This window comes from Rhamphochromis longiceps, linkage group LG3 (genome assembly GCF_057381845.1).
Source record: "Rhamphochromis longiceps isolate RC_006_pf linkage group LG3, R_longiceps_female_GT1.1, whole genome shotgun sequence".
Taxonomy (NCBI): Eukaryota; Metazoa; Chordata; class Actinopteri; order Cichliformes; family Cichlidae; genus Rhamphochromis; species Rhamphochromis longiceps.
This window is the reverse complement of record NC_140559.1, coordinates 12,171,950-12,196,491: the sequence shown is the minus strand read 5'-3', so window position 1 is coordinate 12,196,491 and position 24,542 is coordinate 12,171,950. Positions and strand designations below refer to the sequence as shown.

At 42.7% G+C, this 24,542-nt stretch overlaps 2 protein-coding genes and 1 long non-coding RNA gene across 10 annotated transcripts in view; 1 reads left to right on the top strand and 2 right to left on the bottom strand.

Moving 5' to 3' along the window:
- Nucleotides 1-24,542, top strand: part of LOC146672933 (uncharacterized) — a 405,352-nt gene that overhangs the window by 229,644 nt on the left and 151,166 nt on the right. The window lies entirely within an intron of this gene.
- The window catches only part of LOC146672937 (uncharacterized), a 339,553-nt gene that overhangs the window by 203,133 nt on the left and 111,878 nt on the right, over nt 1-24,542 (bottom strand). The gene's annotated exons all lie outside the window — the stretch shown is intronic.
- Nucleotides 989-24,542, bottom strand: LOC146672945 (protein NLRC3-like). 8 transcript variants are annotated; one of them, XM_085401404.1, is made up of 12 exons: nt 24,410-24,536; nt 23,927-24,101; nt 22,693-22,808; nt 22,489-22,608; nt 22,271-22,390; nt 15,234-15,312; nt 14,336-14,561; nt 12,331-14,137; nt 11,208-11,381; nt 8,134-8,304; nt 4,202-4,248; nt 990-4,044 (listed from the first exon to the last, which is right to left on the bottom strand). In XM_085401404.1, exons 3-12 carry the CDS (start codon nt 22,779-22,781, stop codon nt 3,515-3,517), a joined length of 3,363 nt encoding a protein of 1,120 aa, XP_085257530.1. In that variant the 5' UTR covers nt 22,782-22,808; nt 23,927-24,101; nt 24,410-24,536; the 3' UTR covers nt 990-3,514. The 8 variants fall into 8 exon arrangements, with proteins under 8 accessions (XP_085257535.1, XP_085257536.1, XP_085257530.1 ...); XM_085401407.1 differs by having other exon boundaries at nt 24,009-24,101; XM_085401403.1 differs by lacking the exon at nt 23,927-24,101 and having other exon boundaries at nt 24,410-24,542.

The following is a 24,542-nucleotide window of genomic DNA, read 5'->3' as shown; positions in this document are numbered from 1 at the left end:
GAGTCTGGCAGCACTTTGCTCTCCTTCCACATGTTTAAGGAGGAAGTGAAGAAGAGCGAGTGAGTCGTCTTCCTCTCATCATCAGGCAGCCCAACATCAGGCAGCAGCCACGGATTTGTAAAAACCCAGCACACTGCTTCAGAAACACTGAGTCCAGGTGACCAGAGTCATGTGATCAGTGAGGTCTTCACTCAGGACGTCACTGCTTCAGGACCTGATTCGGAGGTTTATAAGGACGTGGATCATTGGTGTTGTGTGAGAGCTGGTGAACCATGGGGAACATAAATAAAAACCAGGCCATCAGCAATTTACCTCTCAGTTCTAAAACCTACATAATACACTATACATATAGTTATATGGGTTATAGTATGTTATAAATAAATGTAGCTTCACGCTGCACTTCATATGTTTTTCCACTAGATGGCAGCACAGAGGCCTGTGTTGGAAAGCTTTGAGTAATGAAGCGTTTTCAATCCAAGCTTCAGAAAGCTTCATGTGATCATCAAGGAAGCAACCAGGAAATATCTGCTGTGTGTAAAAACAGCAACACAAGCATCCAGGATGAAGACAAGAAACTCAAAGCTCACACACAAAACAGGCGGAGCTAATTTTGTGACGTGTTTCTGTAAAAACACCACAGAAGTGAATCATCAAAGTTTCCATGTGAGCTGATGATGCTGCTGCAGAGTTTCTGTGAACCTCCTGTGACCCCGCCTCCTCATACAGAGACATCTTATTGGCTTTATTCATTCTGCTCAGCACAGACGTGCTGCACCCTGGATCCCAACAAGAGCTCCAGTTGGATCCAGTTTGATCCAGTTTCTGCAGTAAATCTAATGACGGGCGTCTGTCTCTCCTTAAGCTTTTCTGCCCACAAGGAGAGCTCTGCCTCCTGCCGCTCACGGGTCGTGTCATTCTGTCAGGCATGTCGTGTGTGGAGGTGAGGAAGACATGACCCAAACGCTGGACTCACGGTGCAGGATAATGGTGTTAATGGTGTTTTATTGTAGGTAGGCTGGATGAACAGAACATGAACTGAAATGACTGACTGGGTGACTGAACTGAACATACATGCGGAGAGACAACATCAACATCAATGACACAACAAAGAACTGGAGGAAACTGAGGACTTAAATACACAGACTGATGCGGATGATAATGAGAGACCGGTGAGTACACAGCTGAACATAATCTGGCTAACGACATGAGAGACGAGCTGATACGGGAAAAACAGGAAGTGAGAACAACATTGATGTGGCAAAATAAACTGAACATGAACAAACTGAAATCACTGGGTCAATGACCCAGCAACCCTGACAGCTGCATTGCTGGCTGATCCCAAAAGGTTGATTCTGCTCATCTGGACGTTTTCAGTGGGAGAAACGTTTGGTCACTGATCCAGGTGACTTCTTCAGTCTTAGCTGACTGCAGGTTTCCAACCTTATAAACAGCACATTTGCACAATGATTGAAACTAGCAGCAGTGGTACCTGATATATATTATAGTAATAAAATACATAGACATATATAATACATACTAATGATGAAGGAACTGAGCTCACAGTCCATTTTTCATTTAGTGAACTTCTCAGTTTATTTTGGGGGGCTCAGAAATGCTCACTCTGTTTGTACATCACTTATTGTCAGCAATAGACTCATTCTGCTTTGTGGAAATAAACATGTGACATTATTTCCTGTGTTTTTGATGCAGCGTTTTATCAAACTAGAGCTGCATGATAAACAATGAAACGGCTTCTAAAAGTTTGACGTCAAAGAATAGAATGAATAGAATAGAATGCCTTTATTGTCACTATACAGTTGTACAATGAGATACAGAGCATCTCTGTCACCAAATTCCAGCACATTCTTCACCAGGACCCTTTGTGATATTTTTCATGTTTCATACAAACTAAAGTGATACACAACATACGCAGTGCTAAACACAGATATTTACATGTTTCTAAGAGTTTGATAACGAAGCTGTTACCAACATCCTGCACCATGTTCTTGTTCTAAATGGGAAAAACACAAGACTAGTTTCAAATAATCAGCGTCTGCTGTTTATTAGATAAGCCGCATGCATTATGATCCCTCAGTACAATACAATCATATTCTGCTTGAACTGCATTCAAAACAATTGAGCCAATATTTTCAGCTTATATGGCTGAAACATTTTGAAATGATGAGCTTCCAAAAATGAGTAAAAGATGTGGAGAGTTTGGAAACATCCCATTAAGAAAGAGAAATCAAACATTTGGATTCATTTTAATGAGCTCAGACTTGTTGAAAATGCAGAGGAGCTGGTTGTGAACTGAGCTTCAGAGAAAAACAACATATTGATATTCACTCTGAAACTTTGAGTGTAAAAAGACAGAAAAACAACATGTGGATCCTGTAATAATGGGAGCTTCCATCTTTAAAGGACTGAAGAGGAAGAAGTTTACAAGGAATCATTCAGAACAGTTTCAAACATCAACTGATTGAATCCATGAATCTGAAAACGTGTTTCTGAGTGAAAGAGAGACATGTACAGAGTTGAACTATCTGTTCAACAGTCAGAGAGTTTCTCTAACAGGAGGACACTCTTTAAACTAGGGCTGCTCGATTATGGCAAAAATGATAATCACGATTATTTTCACTGACATTGAGATCTCAATTATTTGACGATATTTATTTAACAATAACAACGTGTTGAATAATGACTTTAAAGATTGTCAAAAAATAATATAAAATAGTGCAAATACTGATAACAGTGCAAATGTTTGCAAAATAAAAATAAATGAAAAATGTAAACATCTGTGTTTAGTGAACTTTGCAGTGTTGCTCTGTGGTGCAGCTAAGACACTGTAGCAAAGTTTACACACTGTGTCTACTTGATCCACGTCTGACCCCTCAAACCCATAATGTTTCCACACCACTGAAGTTTTTTTAACCTCTCCTTTCAACCAATGGCAGTCACTCTCCTCTCCAAATAACTTCGGCTTAGCTTTCCGAGCTTCCCTCGGGTCCGCTTAATTAGCGGTCCCCAACCCCCGGGCCTCGGACCGGTACGTGAATCGTTTGGTACCGGGCCGCGAGAGTTGAGGCTCAGGCGTGAAATGTATAGTTTTCAGGGTTTTTATCGGTTTTCAGCGTTATTTTGTTATCATTTTTATCATTTACTCGGTTTTCCTTGGTCTTTTCACGTGTGTTAGGAATAAATTTTCTTTTTTTCGGTACCGGTACTAGTTTTATTTTGTTGTATTTATCCGCGACACCTTAAAGGCCGGTCTATGACAATATCGTCGGGCATAAACCGGTCCGTGACGCAAAAAAGGTTGGAGACCGCTGCTCTTAATTGTTGTGACGCGTGTTCGAAATGCAGGGAGGTGCGCTCGATTTTCCACACGGAGCAGCGCGAGAGTAAAGCGGGAGGGAGGGGCTATTGGCTCAGTCATTTTTAATGATCGTTGAAAGCCCAGATCGTAATCGAGATTAAAATTCGATTAATTGAGCAGCCCTACTTTAAACTCAGCTCAGCACAGGGACACTGAGGAACCAAGATACCTGAATCTAAACCCAGGATAAAGAGTTTCAGTGAATGTGGTGCTAAAGGTGTGAATATGAATCAGATTGTCAGAGGAGACTCTGTAGAAGGACAGAGTGCCGGCAGGAACGTCCACATACACCGCTACTCTGTTAGAGACAGAGATGGAGGAGGAGATGGATGTTCCTCTGCTATTGTGCCAGACAGAATGAGGACCATCATCGTAGCAGATCAGGCTCCAGGACTGATCATTGTAACCAAACCAACAATCTTTACTGTCTCCTTTCCTTCTGATTCTTCTGTAACTCACTGACATATAAACCCCTCCTTTCCACTCGACCTCCCAGTAACAGCGACCAGTCAGACCATTTTTACACAGCAGCTGAGGCCAGTAATCAAATCTGTCTGGATGATCAGGAAATGACTGAACCTCCTCCACATGTGCCACCTTCCTGTTGTTGTCAGACAGTTGGAGTTTTGTGTGTACTGTGTTTGCGTCGACTGTGAGTTGACAGGAATCTGATGGAGAGAACAAACACAATCCAGCTGCAGTTATTGATCATCTGTTCATTGATTGACTCCTGACATCAGAGATGTAAATGAGTGATGTGACAGTTTGAAGATGGTTGAATGTGTGCTGCTTTGTTTTCATGAATCACATTAAAAACCCACTTACATTTCCTCAGACCTGGTCTCAACCACTGGACTCCAGCAGGCTCCACCCTGAAAGGAGGGGGGGGGGGGGGGGGGGGGGGTGTCAGACCAGCACAGTCTCTTTCAGCATACACAACTGGACATTACATGGCTCTCATATACATACTGTTAGACACTGATAAAGGAACAGTGCAACATTTTCACGAATACACTTATGAGGAAAACATTGAGACAACAGTTTATCCTGCCCCGGATAGGGTTACTGAGGCCCACAGCCAGAAGAGGGGACATGGGCCCATCCTCCTGCAGGCCCACCACCCGCATGAGGTGCCGTAGGGGTCGGGTGCATTGTGTGCCGGGAGACAGCCAGGAGCAGATGCCCTGGCGGACCGATCCCCGGCTACCAAAATTGGCAATTGGGACATGGAATGTCACCTCTCTCGTGGGGAATGAGCCTGAGTTAGTGCATGAGGTTGAGAGGTACCGGCTAGATATAGTCGGGTTCACCTCTACGCATGGCTTGGGCTCTGGAACCAGTCTCCTGGAGAGGGGGTGGACTCTGTCTCAGTCTGGCGGGCTGGGGTGTGTATGCTACTATCCCCTCGGCTTGCTGCCTGTACATTGGGGTTCTTCCCGGTGGATGAGAGGGTTTGTTCTCTGCGCCTTAGGTTCAGGGAACAAGTCCTGATTGTCATCTGCACTTATGCGCCGAGTTGCAGTTCAGAGTACCCAGCCTTCTTGGAGTCCCTGGGTGGGGTGCTCCACCTGAAGACTCTGTTTTCCTACTGGGAGACTTCAATGCTCACGTGAGTAATGACAGCGAGACCTGGAGGGGCGTGATTGGGAGGAACGGCCTCCCTGATCTGAACCCAAGTGGTGTTTTCTTATTGGACTTCTGTGCAAATCACAATTTGGCCATAGCAAACTCGTTGTTCGAACATAAAAGTGTCCATAAGTGCATGTGGCACCAGGACCCTCTAGGCCACAGGTCGATGATTGATTTTGTAATCGTATCACCAGACCTGCGACCATATGTTCTGGACACTCAGGTAAAGAGAGGGGCTGAGCTGGGGAGGACGCTGGACAGACCCAGTGCGCCTAAACATGTAGTGAGGGTGTGCTGGGAACGCCTCCCAGAGGCCCCAGTCCGTGAAATCTTCAACACACACCTCCGGCAGAGCTTCAACAGCATCCAGAGGGAGACTGGGGACATTGAGTCCTAATGGACCATGTTCAGCATCTCCATTGCCAAAGCTGCAGCATTGAGTTGCAGCCGCAAGGTGGTTGGTGCCTGTCGTGGTGGTATTCCCCAAACCAAATGGTGGACACAAGAGGTGAAGGGAGCCACAAGGCTGAAGAAGGAATCCTGTCAGGCTTGGTTAGCCTGTGGGACTTTGGAGGCAGCTGACAGGTACCGACAGTCAAAGTGGATTGTGGCTGAGGCAGTGGCTGAAGCAAAAATTTGGGTGTGGGAGGAGTTCGGAGAGGCCATGGAAAAAGACTTTTGGACTGCCTCAAAGAGATTCTGGTAAACTGTCAGGCGTCTACCAGTATTGTGGATAGTGTTGGTGGAGCGCTGCTGACTTCGACTGAGAAAATAGTCGGACGGTGGAAGGAATACTTGGACGACCTCCTTAATCCCACTGACACGTCTTCCAAGGAGGGAGCAGAGTCTGGGGATGAGGGGGATGACCCGCCAATTTACGGGGGCGAAGTCACTGAGGCAGTTAAACAACTCCTTGGTGGCAGAGCCCTTGGTGTGGATGATGTCCTCCCCGAGTTCATGAAGGCTCGGGATGTTGTAGGGCTGTCCTGGTTGACACGCCTCTACAATGTTGCGTGGAGATCAGGGGCAGTACCCCTGAACTGGCAGACCAGGGTGGTGGTCCCCATTTTTAAAAAGGGGGACTGGAGGGTGTGTTCCAACTACATTGGGAATCACACTCCTCAGCCTCCCTGGGAAAGTCTATACAAGGGTGCTGGAAAGGAGAGTTCGTCCGCTAGTCGAACCTCGGATACAGGAGGAACAATGCGGTTTTCGTCCTGGTTGCGGAACACTGGACCAGCTCTTTATCCTCTCAAGGATACTTGAGGGGGCATGGGAGTTTGCCCAACCAGTCTACATGTGTTTTGTGGACTTGGAGAAGGCATTCGACCATGTCCCTCGGGGTGTCCTGTGGAAGGTGCTATGGGAGTATGGGGTGTCTGGCCCATTGCTACGGGCTATTTGATCCCTATACAACCATTAAGAGCTCGGTTCACATTGCCGGCAATAATTCGGACTTGTTCCCTGTGGGGGATAAGCTCCGCCAGAGCTGCCCTTTGTCACCAATTCTGTTCTTAATTTTTATGAACAGGATTTCTAGGCGCAGCCAAGTGGCGGAGGTCTTTCACGTAGGTGGTCTAAGAATCTCATCTCTGCTTTTTGTGGATGATGTGGTTCTGTTGGCTTCATCGGTTGATGGCCTCCAGCTCACTCTGGAACGGTTCACAGCCGTGTGTGAAGCAGTGGGAATGAGGATCAGCACCTCGAAATCCGAGGCCACGGTTCTCAGCCAGAAAAGGATGGAGTGCCCACTCTGGGTCGGGGACGAGTTCCTACCCCAAATGGAGGAGTTTAAGTATCTCGGGGTCTTGTTTGTGAGTAATGGGAGAAGGGAGCTGGAGATCGACAGACGGATTGATGCTGCAGCCGCTGCACCAGTCCGTCGTGGTGAAGAGAGAGATGAGCGCAAAAGTGAAGCTCTCAATTTACCTGTCTGATCTACGTCCCTACCCTCACCTATGGTCACATGCTGTGGGTAGTGACGAAAAGAACAAGATCACAGATACAAGCAGTGGAAATGAGCTTCCTCCGAACAGTGGCTGGTCTCTCCCTTAGAGATAGGAGAGGGTAGGGAAATTCAGCCATCTGGGAGGGGCTCAGAGTAGAGCTGCTTCTCCTCCACATTGAAAGGAGCCAGCTGAAGTGGTTTAGGCATCTGACAAGAATGCATCCTGGGCGCTTCCTGGGTAAGGTGTTCTGGGCATGTTCCGGAACACCTCACCCAGTGACTTTGAGGACTGGTGCCAGCAGAACTACCTCCAGATCAACACAAGAAAAACCAAGGAGCTGATGGTAGACTTCCACAACCAAAAACATCCTCTACTTCAACCACTAAACATCCAAGGTATGGACATTTTGAGGCTGTGGTACCTTGGTGTACATCTGAACAATAAACTTGACTGGACTCACAATTTAAAAACCCTCTACAGAAGAGGGGAGATCAGGCTGTACCTGCTGTGGAGACTGAGGTCTTTCGGAGTGAAGGGCCCACTCCTGAAGACCTATGACTCTGTGGTGGCCTCAGCCATCTTTTACGGTGTGGTCTGCTAGGGCGGCAGCATCTCTACTGGTGACAGGAAGAGACTGAACAGCCTGATCCAGAGGGCCAGCTCTGTTCTAGGATGCCCTCTAGACCCAGTGGAGGTGGTGAGTAAGAATGGAGAAAGGAGAATGGTGGCTAAGATGTCATCCCTGTTGGACAACATAGCCCACCCCATACATGGGACCCTGACAGAACAGAGCAGTGCTACCCAAGATGTGGGACAGAGATGGCCGCTACCTTTACAGGGAAAGACTCAGCTGAACATTTCTATCTATTTCTTACCTTGGCTCATGTGATGAGGCACATAATTAATAATGGGTCAACGACCCTTTTTAGGGATAACCAAATTTTAAATTAAATTAAATACCTAAGTCTCTCCAAAATTTTATTTTAGAACTGAAGAAGCTTCTCATATGAAATGTCTGCAAGAAAAAGCCCAGTTGCTCTTTTCAAGCTCCTTAGATTGTCTGTAATGAGCAAGCACTTCCCTTCATTTGTGACATCTGCATGAAACAATCAGGAACTGAATGTAGGACACAGCAGATGTTTTCAACTTTTCCTCCTCTATCAGACATTCTCTCCATACCTGAGAGTGTCTAGTCTCCAATGTGGATCCTTCAGTCCAGCCAACAAACTCTGGACTGAGTCCCCTGGATGATTGTAGCTCAGGTCCAGCTCTCTCAGATGGGAGGGGTTGGAGCTCAAAGCTGAAGCCAGAGAAGTACAGCCTTCCTCTGTGATCAGACAGCCTGATAGACTATATAAACACACACAAAAAAACCAATACATTTGTTAAAACTTCACTAAAGGCTTATTTTCAATTATTTTTATGGATAAAATACCCATTCAAATTCAAATTTTATTTGTCACAAACAAATGAATGATAGTCAAATGCCAAGTCCACAAGATACATGTAGACTTGTTGGATAAATTCCATGCACCCTCAAACACCTGAAGAAAACTTTGTGAGATTTCTTGTTTTATTTGTTTAAGAAGAAATAGACAATTTCATCAAATTCTGATATGTAATATTGTAATATTTTTTTTTTTATAGACCAAGGAAAACCAGTCATAACAGAGAATTTACACAGTTAGTAGGTAGTGTGCAATTTAGACATTTTTTGTTTGTTTGTTTGGTGTGTGTGTCAGAACAGTTGGACAATGATGGAATGTCACACACACTGCTGTTACGGCTGCCGTCGTGGGCTGGGATTATGACATGTAAATGTGAGTGTGCATGTGCGCCTCCAGGAGTGGTGGATCCCGAAGATGGTACACCAGGAGTATAAGACGGCGCGGTTGAGGACGGCAATCATCCATCCTCGGTTTTACCCCAACCAGCTGGGGCTGCGACATGCCCTGTGTTGCTCTGCAAGTCATGAGGAAGTTCGAGTGGATCGCCTTTTCAGTTGGGTACAGTTTTCTCATGTTTAGTTAGTCAGGGAGGTAAGTGATTGTTGTTTAGTTATGTTTTTGGGGGCTACGTAAGCAATCGCTCCTCTGAGTTAGCTTCTCTTATTGTTGTTTACCGTTCGAGAAGCCAAGCAGGAATTCCTCCGTGTCAGCCCAGCTGATCTTGTTTTTGGACACACGGTACACAGGCCGTTGCAATTACTTAAAGAGAAATTATTGTCCGAATCGCATCGGGTGGAGGATAATGTGTTGGATTATGTGTGTGCTTTTAAGGAATGTCTCTCTCGTGCAGTTGGCCCGCGACCACTTGAGGCGAGCCCAGGGCATTATGAAAGCACGTTTTGACAAGAAATCCGTGGTTCAGAATTTTGCCCCGGGGGAGAAGGTGCTGGTTTTGCTTCCAGTGACTGTGTCTAGCATTCGAGCTCAATTTTCTGGTCCTTATGAGGTGGATCGGAAAATAAGTGATACTAACTATGTCATTAAAACGCCTGATCGGAAGCGAAAGTTGCAAGTGTGTCATGTTAATATGCTCAAATGTTATGTGTCCAAAGAGCTCGCCACCGGTGATGTAATTTGCTCTGGGCACCACAGAGTACCACCCACAAGACGATGGTTTGATGGAAAAAAGTGGCTGTATACTGGGGGCTCGGAGATTGGAATTGCGAGATGTTGGCCACTTTGGAGTCCTCCCGCTCTCATTTGCCACCCCCTGCTCATAGGGATGTCCTTGCGTTAGTGAAAGCTCATCAACCTTTGTTTTCTGACTACCGTAGGCAAACATCTGTCCTGTGTCACGACATCACGGTGGAAACTGACAGGCCGATAAAACAGCACGCTTATCGTGTAAACACCACAAAGCGGAGCTTGATGCAGTAGGAAGTTGAATATCTCATTGAGCATGGCCTTGCTATTTCCAGTCATGACGCGTGGAGCTCGCCTTGTATTCTGGTAGCGATAGCGGACAATATTTCCAGAAAGTGAATGCGGTTACCAAACCAGACTCGTTTACGCTCCCGCGGATGGAAGATTGCCTCGATCGTGTTGGTTCTGCTCAGTATGTTACAAAGCTGGACCTATTAAAGGGGTACTGGCAGGTTCCATTAACACCTAGGGCTTTGGAGATCTCTGCGTTTGTAACGCCCGATCACTTCCTCCAATATACAGTGATGCCTTTCGGGTTACGTAATGTGCCCGCAACGTTTCAACGCCTTATGCGGCAGGTGCTGTGTGGAGTGTCTAAGTGCGAGGCATACTTGGACGACGTGGTTGTCTATTTTACCTTGTGGCCTGAACATCTCGCAACACTTTCTGAGGTGTTTGGGCGGTTCAACGATGCCTCCCTCACGCTCAACCTTTCTAAATGTGAGTTCGGGAAGGCTACTATTACCTATTTGGGCAAGCAAGTGGGACAAGGGCAGGTATGGCCCGTGACTGAAAAAGTTCAGGCCGTTGTGGACTTTCCAGTGTCACAAACTCGGCACATGTTGCGTCGCTTTCTGGGCATGGTTCTATCGGGGGTTCTGTAAAAACTTTTGTTTTGATTCAGGGGAGCACATTTTTTCCCTTGTAGTTTTGGCATTGGCTACGGTCCACGGTAGCCTGTGTTACTGTTCTTATAAATAAAAAAATAAAAAAACACCCGGTAACCAGATAACATATCGTCTCTGTCTTCTGTCGGAGGGATATTAAAATATGTTATATAGTTTCGTCTGGCTTGATCGCAAATGGTGTTCTATGACTTTTGATGGTTATAACCCTTTATACTTTTTATATATGAAATTTCTGCACAAATTTTGGTCCTATTGAAATGAATATGAAACTACAGTCCATCTAGTGGTATGAATGGCAAACTACAGTCATGGTGCGTTTGGCTTCCTCTAGTGAAAGAAAGGTAAACTATACTCAATAGCAGTACATTTTTGCTCTAGTTAATATTAGCGGCTAAAGTTTTAAATGATTTCTTAAACATGTTGGTGATTTAATGCTAAAAAATAAAAATAAAAAACATTGTTTTTAAGTGTTTTTTGTGAGATTTTAGGTTGTGTTAAGGCAGTACGTCAAAATGAAAAAAACAAAGAAACTGCCAATTTAAACGTGAGGTTGTGTTGAATAGAATGCCAACAAACGAGACATTTTCTTTTAATGTAAAAGAATAGAAAGGTCACATTACAGTTAGTGAAAAATAGCCAGTTACACTTTTGATTTCTGAAGGGTAAATGACTGCTTGACTGTCTGAGTTCTAACCTGAGAGTTTCCAGTGTACAATATGGACTCTCCAGTCCTGCAGACAGAAGTTTCGCTCCCAAATCTCGCAGATCATTGTTACTCAGGTCCAGCTCCATCAGACTAGAGGACGGGGAGGTCAGAATTGAGGACAGAGCCGCACAGCTTCTCTCTGAGAGGTTGCAGCCACTTAGTCTGAAACAATTATTATTGAAAATAGTTTTATTGTTTCATGTAGACAAGAGAAATACACTTCATACAGGGAGTGCAGAATCATTAGGCAAATGAGTATTTTGTCCACATCATCCTCTTCATGCATGTTGTCTTACTCCAAGCTGTATAGGCTCGAAAGCCTACTACCAATTAAGCATATTAGGTGATGTGCATCTCTGTAATGAGAAGGGGTGTGGTCTAATGACATCAACACCCTATATCAGGTGTGCATAATTATTAGGCAACGTCCTTTCCTTTGGCAAAATGGGTCAAAAGAAGGACTTGACAGGCTCAGAAAAGTCAAAAATAGTGAGATATCTTGCAGAGGGATGCAGCAGTCTCAAAATCGCAAAGCTTCTGAAGCGTGATCATCGAACAATCAAGCGTTTCATTCAAAATAGCCAACAGGGTCGCAAGAAGCGTGTGGAAAAACCAAGGCGCAAAATAACTGCCCATGAACTGAGAAAAGTCAAGCGTGCAGCTGCCAAGATGCCACTTGCCACCAGTTTGGCCATATTTCAGAGCTGCAACATCACTGGAGTGCCCAAAAGCACAAGGTGTGCAATACTCAGAGAGTGAATGTCAGAAATGTATATTTGTGAATGTGGAGATGTTATATTGGTTTCACTGGTAAAAATAAATAATTGAAATGGGTATATATTTGTTTTTGTTAAGTTGCCTAATAATTATGCACAGTAATAGTCACCTGCACACACAGATATCCCCCTAAAATAGCTAAAACTAAAAACAAACTAAAAACTACTTCCAAAAACATTCAGCTTTGATATTAATGAGTTTTTTGGGTTCATTGAGAACATGGTTGTTGTTCAATAATAAAATTATTCCTCAAAAATACAACTTGCCTAATAATTCTGCACTCCCTGTATCATTTTGTTACAAAAGTCTTTAAAATGAGTACATATTTACTTACAGAGCTTTGTTGGCGATGTTGACCACTGGCAGCAGCCTCAGAAAAGCCTCCTCTGAAGCAGAGTATTTCTTCAGGTCAAACACATCCAGATCTTTTTCTGATGACAGTAAGATGAAGACCAGAGCTGACCACTGAGCAGGAGACAGTTTGTCTGTGGAGAGACTTCCTGAACTCAGGGACTGTTGGATCTCCTCCACTAGAGAACGATCATTCAGTTCATTCAGACAGTGGAACAGACTGATACTTTGCTCTACAGACAGACTGTCATTGATCTTCTTCTTAATGTACTGGACAGTTTCCTGATTGTTCTGTGAACTATTTCCTGTCTTTGTCAGCAAACCTTGTAGGAGAGTCTGATTGGTCTGCAGTGAAAGACCAAGGAGGAAGCGGACGAGCAAGTCCAGGTGTCCACTTGGACTCCGTAAGGCCTTGTCCACAGAACTCTGGTAGAAGTGTGTCTCTGCAGATTCTCTTGTTTCACGTGTCTGGGAGGTTGTTTGCTGTTCTTCCAGCAGATTGACTCCAGAGTTGATGAAGGTCAGATGGACATGAAGAGCAGCCAGAAACTCCTGCACACTCAGATGGATGAAGGAGAACAGTCTTTTCTGGTACAGTCCACTCTCCTCTTTAAAGATCTGTGTGAATACCCCGGAGTACACTGAGGCCGCTCTGATATCAATGACACACTCTGTCAGGTCTGATTCATAGAAGATCAGGTTTCCTTTCTGCAGCTGATCAAAAGCCAGTTTTCCCAGAGACTCAATCATCTTCCTGCTCTCTGGACTCCAGTGTGGATCTGTCTCAGCTCCTCCATCATATTTGATCTTCTTCACTTTGGCCTGAACCACCAGGAAGTGGATGTACATCTCAGTCACGGTCTTGGGCAGCTGTCCTCCCTCTCTGGTTTCCAGCACATCCTCCAGAACTGTAGCAGTGATCCAGCAGAAGACTGGGATGTGGCACATGATGTGGAGGCTTCGTGATGTCTTAATGTGGGAGATGATCCTGCTTGCCTCCTTCTTATCTCTGAATCTCTTCCTGAAGTACTCCTCTTTCTGTGGGTCAGCAAACCCTCTGATTTCTGTCACCATACCAACACACTCTGGAGGGATCTGATTGGCTGCTGCAGGTCTTGTGGTTATCCAGACGCGAGCGGAGGGAAGCAGCTTGCCCCTGATGAGGTTTATCAGCAGCACATCCACTGAGGTGGACTTTCTAGGGTCAGTTAGGATTGTAGTTTTGTGGAAGTCCAGAGGAAGTCGACACTCATCCAGACCATCAAAGATGAACACAACCTGGAAGTCTTCAAAGCTGCAGATTTCTGCTTCTTTGGTTTCAGTAAAGAAGTGATGAACAAGTTCCACCAAGCTGAACTTTTCCTCTTTCAGCACATTCAGCTCTCTGAAAGTGAATGGAAATATGAACTGGATGTCCTGGTTGGCTTTGTCTTCAGCCCAGTCCAGGCTGTATTTCTGTGTTAAGACTGTTTTCCCAATGCCAGCCACTCCCTTTGTCAGCACTGTTCTGATTGGTTCATCTCTTCCAGGTGAGCCTTTAAAGATGTCTTCTTGTCTGATTTTTGTCTCTGCTCTGTCTGGTTTCCTGAAGGCCATTTCAATCTGTCTGACCTCATGTTCATCATTGACCTCTGCAGTCCCTCCCTCTGTGATGTAGAGCTCTGTGTAGATGTGATTCAATAGGGTTGGGTTTCCTGCTTTAGCGATCCCCTCAAATACACACTGGAACTTCTTCTTCAGTGTAGATTTAAGTTTACACTCACTCCAATAGACGTCTCTATTAGAAGTTCCTAAAAGAAAGAATAATTCAATTCAATTTTATTTATATAGCGCCAAATCACAACAACATTCGCATCATTGTACAGCAGAATAGACAACAAATATCAGTCCAGAATTTTTATATTTATGTTTGACTATCACTTTAGGGTTAGACATTAGTAAACAACCTGTTCAACCAGCAGCTTAAATCTTTATAGAAATCCTCTTACTCTTGTGCAGAAGGTCAGCTAGTTCATCCTGCTTCATTCTCCTTAAAAAGTCCAATGTGATCTTCACAAATGCCTCTCTGCTGCTATTCCTCTGCTCCTCGTCCTCACCCACTTTCTCTTCAACCGTTCTCTGACCTTCCAAGTATTTCAGATAATCTGGACTGACAACTTTTTGAATCTTCTTCAGTTCATTCTTCACAAAAGTGATGATGTTGTCCTGCAGTAGCTGGAATAGAGTATTGTGTCAATTAATATGTTACATTACAACCTCAACTGGTGGTGCAGTGGAAGAAGAGAGGAACAATGAACAGAGGGAGACCAGGAACAACAGACAGAAATAGCCAGGAGATATGAAGGTGTTGTCATAATCATATTTCTGTTGCAGTCCACAGCATATTTTGATTCTGGAAACAGAGTGAATATTGCTACATCATGGTAATTGTAGTCAGTATGTTCAAGGGAGGTTGTTAAATTGGAATGTTTAAAAAAAGAAAAAATAAATCAAATTCTGAGATCAGATAACTCAACTTTGCATTGTTTAGAGTGGAATAAATGCTATAATAATATGATAAATAACTTTTTCTAAAGTTTTCCAATCATTTATCCAGCTTTCATAGTTTATTAGACACTACCATGACAGCCAAAAATTAAAGGACCTGTCTGTAGCAATATGTGTCAAGGTGGTCATGGGTATAGATAAAATTACAAACACATCTTTTTGACCAGCCCAGCTGCTAAAGCTCATTGTTTATTTGAAACAGTGTTTAGTTGTGCTTCTAACTTGTCTTATCTTTCAATTAATACTACGAAAAACTAATACTTGCAATATGTTTGAAGTATAAATAGCCATTCTTTTTGAGAAATGACTGAATAGAATAGATGTTGAACATGTACAGACCATAAATATGGAGTCCAGCTGTGTTTGATGCTGCTGGGTAGACTGACTTCTGGGAACCTCTGAGCTCTGCTGGTCCACTCTGTGGAGGAATCATGAAGAATTAGTTCAACACAGGAGAAAGATCAATATTTGAAAATGCTGAGTTTTGGCTCTCAGAAAACACCATCTTAATGCTGCTGGCAAAAACAAGAAAAAGAAAAAAGAAGAGAAATGGAAAAGGAAAAAAAACAGCTTACACCACTAAATACCTGGAGCTCTTACAAGAATAAAGACTGGTAAATCTTTTGTAATATTTCCAATGGTCTAATTATCTTAACTGTAATGACACAGATGACATGTGTCATTAGTGTTTTCTAACCTGCCAGGATTAAGGCACAGAGTTAGCCATCCATACCTGACTCCTTGGAAACTACATAACTCTCTGTGTAGTTTCTCAGTCATCCAGGTCATGGAGCTTGCAAGACAGTGATTGTAATAGCAGTCTAGCGAGGAAGGACCGGTTAGCAGGTCCAGCGGCCATGTGGTGTGGAACTTGAAGCCAGTCAGTTAAATCAATCAACAGACCCATACTTAAGTGTCAATATCAGGCGAGCGTTTCAGGCTAAGGGAAGCATGTATAATTGTGAGAGGCCATAAGAAGATCATTTGTAACCTTCACTAAAGCTGTTTCTGTGCTGTGCTGAGCTCTGAAACCTGACTGAAACTCTTCAAATAAGCCATTCCTCTGCAGATGATCTGTTAGCTGTTTGACAACTACTCTTTCAAGGATTTTTGACATGAAAGGAAGGTTGGAGATTGGCCTATAATTAGCTAAGACTGCTGGGTCTAGAGATGCTTTTTGAGTAAAGGTTTAACTACAGCCAGATTGAAGGCCTGTGGTACATAGCCGATTATTAGAGATAGGTTGATCATATTTAAGATTGAAGCATTAAGAGATTAGAGATTACTCTTATTTTTCATAAGTGCACAAATCGTACTCCAGAATAGATTATTTTTTGCTTGATTCTAAATTTATGTCTAAAGTTGTATGCTCAACTTATCATAACATATTGATCTGGGATCACTCTCCAACCTCTTTAGTCCTGGACTTCTGTGGTACGAAACAACAGGGTTACTGGCGTTTTCACCCGTCACTCCTGTGTGAGACATCCTTTTGCCAATTTATGACAACTAAAATATCAGATTTCTTGGAAGCTAATGATAAACATTTCTGATTCGATTTTATGGGGAACATTTAAAGTGGTAATGCGAGGAGAAATTATTTCTTTTGAATCTTCGTTAAAAAAAAAGAACGCTGGAAACGCCTGTTCGAAATAGAAGCTGAATTAACACAGAACAGGACCACAAGGCCTCCTCTTGTCCCTCTTTTTTTCCAAGACATAATTAAAAGGAAGTTTGAGTATAACACAATTTTATCTAGTCAAGTAACAGATCAGCTATTTAGGATCAGACAGAAGCATTTTCAGTTTGGAGATAAGCCCCATAAGCTTCTTTCTCGGCAGCTAAGAGGCCTACAGGCCAGTAGGGCTATACACAAAATTTAATCAAGATCAGGCGAAATTTTAATTAGCCCTAAAGCTATTAATGAGCGATTTAGAGAATATTATGAAGAGCTCTATATGTCGAAATCATGGGGCAATATTACTGATTGGTTAGGGAAGCTGGATCTCCTGAAAATGAATGACGTTGCACGAGAGGCTTTAAACTCAGATATTACTATTGAAGAAGTTTCGAAAGCTATTAAGTAATTCCCCAATGGAAAGTCCCAAGGCCCAGATGGGTTTGGCATTGAACTGTATAAAAAATACTCTGAAAAGCTGGCCCTGCTTTTATTGAGAATGTTTAAGCATTCTTTCCATACTCAAAGATTTCCCCGTACGCTATATGAAGCTAATATTTCTTTGTTATTGAAAGAAGGAAAGGATGAAACAGAATGTCCCTCTTATCGACCTATTGCTTTGTTGAATTTGGATATGAAAATTTTCACTAAAATTTTGGCAAACAGATTAAATGGACATGTTGGATGAATTATCCATCCGGATCAAACTGGGTTTGTCCCCCAGAGGTTTTTCTTCTTTAATGTTCGAATGTTGATGAACACTATGTATCATAGGCACTAGGGAGCTTCCAAGATCGCAGTACTGAGCTTAGATGCTGAAAAGGCGTTTGACCAGGTCGAGTGGGCCTATATGCTTCGGTACTGGAGAAGTTTGGTTTAGGCGAACAGTTTATATCATGGGTTGATATGATATATAGACACCCCTCTTCTTCCATTCTTATTAACCAAGATAGATCAGCGCCTTTTCTTTTTTTACACCACGGGACACGACAAGGCTGCCCTTTGAGCCCTTTGCTCTTCGCAATTTCTATTGAACCTCTTGCAGTAGCCATTAGGAATGAGCCCTCTATTGACCCTGTCCGATTGGGGAATATCAAGCACTACATTTCTTTATATGCGGATGATGTTGTTTTGTTCTTGTCAAATCCTGAGCAATCTGTTCCTGTACTTTTAGATGTGGTGAGGTCATTTGGGGAAATCTCAGGTTATACAATTAATTGGCAGAAGAGTGAGTTTGTGGCTTTAACTGCAATTTTGAAAGTTTTGCCTTTTAAAATTACAGACAGATTGAAATACTTGGGTGTTATTTTGCCTAAGGTTCCTAAATCGATGTTTAAGTTGAATTATCTTAAACAAGTTGAAAAATTGAAAAAGGACATTGAGAAATGGAGGGCTCTACCTATTCCCATGGTAGGTCGCATTAACGTAATTAAAATGGTTTCCCTTCCTAAATTTCTATATTTATTTTTAAATTTACCTATTTTTTTGAATAAGCAATTTTTTAAAGTGATCGACTCAGTAGTATTACCATTTGTTTGGGGCTTTAAAACTCACAGGATATCAAAAGTTCATCTATGTACTGTAAGTCTAAACTTAAGGGTGGATTTGCTCTGCCACTGTTTCAGTTTTATTATTGGGCTGCAAATGCTAGAACTCTTGTTTACTGGCAGGAAGGGTACAAAAAGGTCATGTCTGCCGATACCGCACCTTGGGTGGTCATAGAGAGTGGTGGGGTTGAGAATAGTTCCCTCCCTGCTCTTCTTTTTTCATCCTCTAATCCACGAACCAAGGTCAATAATTTTATAGTTTCGAACTGCGTTAAAATCTTTAGTCAGAACAAAAAAGGTTGTGCTCTACCAGATACTTCGATCCATACTCCAATATATTGTAATCATGCATTTCCACCCTCATGTTTAGACGCCTCTTTTGAGGTCTGGACACAGAAAGGTATTATTACTGTCAAAGACTTATTTATTGACAGGCAGTTTGCATCATTTACCCAGTTGCAGAACAAGTTCTCTCTCCCCGCATCACATTTCTTTCATTATTTACAGATAAGAAACTATGTTCGTCAGAGTACTCTTAATTTTCCATCTCTTCCGGAAGAGGGGTCAATTTTTACACTCTTCTGAGCTCCCCGGATTCTAAAAAGTTGGTTTCTGGTTTTGTGAAAGCTTTTTCTGAGTATTTAAATTTTGAATCTGACTTTTTGAAGATGGCATGGGAGGAGGAGCTTGGTTTGCAAATAGGAGATGAGGTGTGGGAGAGGAGTCTGTGTAGGATCCATTCTTGCTCTATAAATGTAAGGCATCAGTTAATTCAATTCAAAGTGCTTCACAGACTTCATTATTCAAAAACTAAACTGCACAGGATTTGTGATATATGATCGTTGTAAACTTGGAGAAGGCTCTCTCACTCATTTATTTTGGACTTGTCCCAAATTGCTTAACTATTGGTTGGACATTTTAAAATATTTTTCTGGTATTTATAATTGCACATTAGAGCCGGACCCAATAATTGCATTGTTTGGAACTTCCTCTTCCCTTTTACACCTCAGCCCTGCTGCACAAACTGCAGTTTTGTTCGGAATGGTAATTGCTAAGAAAAATATCTTGACTCTCTGGAAGTCGGATATTGTACCTCAATTCAAAATGTGGCAAACAGAACTGAGTGCTCTACTACATATGGAGAGAATTAGGTACACATTAGCGGACAAACTTAGTAATTTCTTTGATGTGTGGCAGCCATTTTTAGACCATGTATTAAAGCAAAGTCCTGTTTGATCGATCACCAATAACTCGGCCTACCACCTTAGTGTTTTATTTCTGTTTATTGCCAGTTGAAGTAATTTTGAATAATTTACAATAGTAATTTTACTAGTAATACTACTTCAACTGATGTTGAAGTAGTATTTTTGTCGTTGCAGTGTAATATTTTGTCTTATTTGTGTGTTTTAGCCCTTGTTGTTATGTTGTCTGTTTTTTTTGTGTCTTTCTTTTTTCCTTATATCAAAACATCTCAATAAACATACTTACAAAAAAAGATTGAAGAATTAATTAATGGCAGGACTTCTTTGAGCAGTTTTGTAGGAATGGGGTCTAAAAGACACGTTGATGGTTTGGAGGAAGTAATTATTGAAGTTAACTCAGAAAGATCAATTGGAGAAAAAGAGTCTAACTTAACATCAATGGTACTAAGAGTAGCTGTAGATAATATTACATCTGTGGGATGATTATTGGTAATTTTTTCTCTAATGATAAAAATTTTATTTGTGAAGAAGTTCATGAAGTCATTACTAGTTAACGTTAAAGGGATGGTTGGCTCAAAAGAGCTCTGACTGTTTGTCAGCCTGGCTACAGAGCTGAAGAGAAACCTGGGGTTGTTCTTATTTTCTTCAATCAGTGATGAATAGTAAGATGTTCTGGCTTTGCGGAGGGCTTTCTTATAAAGCAGCAAACTATTTCTCCAGGCTAAATGATGATCCTCTAAATTTGTGACACGCCATTTCCTCTCCAGATTACGAGTCATCTGCTTTAGGGTACGTGTTTGAGAATTATACCACGGAGTCAGGTACTTCTGATTAGAGACCTTAGTTTTCACAGGAGCTACAGTATCCAGAGTCGTACGTAGTGAGGAGGTGAAATTATTAACAAGATAATCGACCTCTGTTGGGGTAGCGTTCGGGTAGCTGCTCTGCTGTGTGTTGGTACAGGGCATTGGAGATGATAACAGTGGGTGGATTATATTCTTAAACTTAGTTACAGTGCTTTCAGAAAGACATCTACTTTGATAAAGTCTACTCTCCACCGCTGTGTAATCAATTATTGTAAATGTAAATGTTATCAGGAAATGATCAGACAGGAGAGGGTTTTCAGGAAACACTGTTAAATGTTCAGTTTCTATGCCATATGTTAAAACAAGATCTAGAGTGTGATTAAAGTGGTGGGTGGGTTCTTTTACATTTTGAGATACTTCAATTGAGTCTAATGAAAAAATTATATGCCATGTTGAGGCTGTCATTTTTAGCATCTACATGGATGTTAAAATCACCCACAATAATTACTTTATCTGAGCTGAGCACTAAATCAGATAAAAGGTCTGAGAAATCAGACAGAAACTCTGTGTAAGGTTTATACATAGGCTGGTGTGAAAAATTGCTGCCACACCGCCCCCTCGGCCTGTGATTTGAGGTTTCCAGTTCCAGGTCACTGTTCGTGTGGTCAAATGGCTTCTGTTTAGGACTATGCTTCCTCCTCACCGTGACCCAGCCGCCCTCTTTCCCCAGCTGCTTGGGGTCTGCCGGGGAACAGGTAGCGGGGCCTACGCCATCTTCGGCTGCACAGGGGCCTGCTACAGGGGCCTGGCTAGCTACGGGTGTATCGGGGGGGAACCAAGTCTCCAATTCAGTAATCCTGGCCTCCAGAGCTGCAAATATGCTACATTTGTTACAAGTATCATTACTGCTAAAGGAGGCCGAGGAGTAACTAAACATCTGACACAATGAGCAAGAAAGTGCAGGAGGAACTGGTGAAGAAGCCGTGGTGCTAACGAGTCGGCTACGAGCTAAGCTAAGCTAATGAAACAGTAGAGACACAGTGAGTGAATACTTTGGCTGTAAATTATTTGCCAAGTCCGTTAACTATTGCACCTCCTCTCTATATGCTGACGAGACCCACCACAGTCGTGTCATCGGAAAACTTGATGATGTAGTTTGAACCGTGCATTGCTGCACAGTTGTGAGTCAGCTGAGTGAACGGCAGTGGGTTGAGCTGAGCCCTTAGGGGCTCCATTGCTCAGTGTGGTGGTGTTGGAAATGCTGTTACCGATCTGGACTGTCTGAGGCCTCTCCATCAGAAAGTCTAGGATCCAGTTACGGTAGGTGTTCAGACCCAGCAGGCTCAGTTTTCCAATCAGGTGCTGAGGAACGACTGTGTTGAATGCTGAACTGAAGTTTATGAACAGCATTCACACATGTGTCCTTATTGTCCAAGTGGCTGAGAGCAAAATGTAGGGTGGTGGCAATGGCCTCGTCTGTTGACCAGTTTGGGCAATAGGCAAACTGCAATGAGTCCAAGATGGTGGTAGCAGGGCCTTAATATGCCTCATAATGAACCACTCGATGCACTTGACCATGATGGGTGTGTGTGCAACAGAAACACCTCCTAGAACATCCATTCTGTACATTCTGATTGCTGTGTTTTTTGAAACAGTCCAACACACACCGCTTCACATATGAACATAGAAATGTGTGTGAAAAAGAGCTGAGCTGACATTAAACATGATGGAGATTTATTCACAAACACTGAGTCACAGCAACATTTACACACACATTACCTCTCTGCAGGAGGACACGTGCCTGATTTAAAATTAATGACTTTATTTCACTGGTGTTTCTTCACAAAGCAAATATTTCATTCTGTTGTGGCATTTTATTTCCAGTAATTCATGCAGTATTAAAATTTGTAATGTGAAGGTTCCTCAGCCGGATCCCAAACAACTACATTAACCACTTTGGAGAAGACCAAATTTTTTTTTAATATGTTTTACTTCTGGTTTGCTTAAGGCGATTTTCAGTTGTTTAGAACCCAAAGGCTTGTTTTTAAGAGACAGTTTAAAGGGGATTGAGGGAATGACGTGTTTGCACTGCAGTTTATATCCAACAACATCAAGCAGTTAAATCAAAGAGTTCACAGCTCACCTCACTGCAGCAGACAGAGGCTGGACTTTAAAATCAATAATGTCAGCTTTAGACCGGTCACTCTTTAAGGAGACAGAGCTGGGTCCAGGTTCATGTTTGCATTTAGTTCCCCGTTGGTTCCTGTGAATAATGATGGAGCAGTGAAGTGTTTGCACTACAGTTTATGTCCAACAACATCAAGCAGTTAAATCAAAGAGTTCATGTTACTAACAGCTCACCTCTCTGCAGCAGACACAGGCTGGACTTTAAAATCAATAATGTCAGCTTTAGACCGGTCACTCTTTAAGGAGACAGAGCTGGGTCCAGGTTCATGTTTGCATTTAGTTCCCCGTTGGTCCCTGTGAATAATGATGGAGCAGTGATGTGAGTGCTGAGCTGTGACATGGAGAAGAGTCATGGACAGTTAGAGATGGTCGTCTCACCTCTGAGCTTTGGTCTGGCTCTCATGTTCCCCACACAGAGTGCTTTTAGAGGGAGGGGCTCCCTCCTCTCTGTCCTCACACTGATCCATGCTGCTCAGCTCACACACACTTTCTACCTGCAGAGGAAACACAAATCATTCATGTGCACATCAACTGAAATCCTCCTTTCCATCATGTGTGCTGGGGGGGGGGTCTCTGTGCCCTGAGTGCTCACCTCCTCCTTTTTCCTTTTATATGAAAGAACTTTCTCGTGGGAAATTCAGACCTACCAGCTTTAGTGGCTACATATACTGATGTCTGAAAGTGTTTTAAATTATCCTTAAAGTCTGGCCTTTCCACTGAGTTTGGTTCTATAAACAGAATCTATGATCATCTCCTCCACCTGCTGCTGTGGAGATTCAGAGAAATAAATCTACCATAAGAAAAGAGACGATAGAAAAAAGAAACTGATCTTATCTTTTGTTATTGGATTTCTCTGTTTGGGAAATATTCCACTCATTCCACTTAACCTGGGTAGTGAATTCAATCAGGGCTTTTTTTTATCAAGTCCTAGAGACACTAACATGAAAACATGTTGAGCAGCTCTCTGACTTGAAGAACACGCTTTAGCGTCTTTTGAATTTTTGTGTGTTTGATGTTGATGGTGTGTGAGCAAACTTTTAACAGTTATTTCAGTTAACTTAAGTCAAAAATGATGTTAGCCTTCATATAGATGTGATCTCCCTTTGGACCTCAAAGCTGAGCCTCACATGTTTTTGGTCCTGGGATTTTGATACAGCAAAGCAAAACTGTCAGAGTTTAAATACTCATGCTTGAAGATGAGGAATCATATGCAGACATTAGATACAGAAGGACTTATAATGTGGAGGGAGCTGCTTATTGGGGTTAAACCCAAGAAAAAAGAACACAAGCAGCTCCCTCCTCTATGTGACATCATACTCATGAGGAGGGAAACAAGCTTTTTTATGATGTTGGGTGCTTTAGCCAAGGATACTTCATAAAAGTTCAAACAAACAAAACTAGTAACCCCATGCAGCACAGCTGACCTTTGTAAGTATCAACAATAACAACATGCTATTTAACAGAGCCATATAAAGACTAACATACATCAGTAGTTTATTTGATTTGCACCCTAATTCACTGATCTGATTTATGTTATGTAAATAGAAATGCCCCACGTCCTGTTATAATGCTAAAGAAGGAAACAAAGCAAACTTAGAGTTTCTTCACACACCAACTACAGGCTCCACGCCACACCCGGACACTAAACACGGACACACAGGTGAGCTGCTTCCTGGAAGGAGGCGGGTTTAAACCTGAAGCTCAGCTCAGGAGGGTTGGAGCAGAGCCAACAGTTGATGTCTCCACTTTCTTCTTCTTCTTTTTTGAAGAACAAGTTGAATCTATACCTAACACACATGTAAACAAAACATTCGTTTATGATGTCCGCTCTCCGTCTGCTGCTGTCCCTGCGAATAAAAAGTCCCGGAGCTCTCCGGTCGAGCTCAGGCAACATTCAGCGTGTTTTATCTGATCACACACACTTAGAGAAAATGGCGGACACATTCGACCTCGTTGAAAAACGTTACACACTGACTTTAATGGAGAGACCGGAAATACAAACACAGTTTGTTGTGTGAAGAAATCCAACATGAGCTGAACAAACAGTAAAGTTCCTAAACACAAACTGTTAAAGGAGGAAACAAAGCAAACTTACAGTTTCTTCAAACATACACACCAACAACAAGGTCCACTCCACGAAGCTCAGGAAAGTGAAAGTAAACTTTGAGAAGGACGGAAACACCCAGAGAGGCGTTTGAGGACACTCACGAGCATCGAAACACTGTGTG

Coding starts and splice junctions, on each gene's coding strand:
- LOC146672945 (XM_085401403.1), bottom strand. Junction 22,391..22,488: donor CCTGTGTCTGCTGCAGAGAG/GTGAGCTGTTAG, acceptor CATTATTCACAG/GAACCAACGGGGAACTAAAT. Junction 15,313..22,270: donor CCTCTGTCTGCTGCAGTGAG/GTGAGCTGTGAA, acceptor ATTCCTCCACAG/AGTGGACCAGCAGAGCTCAG.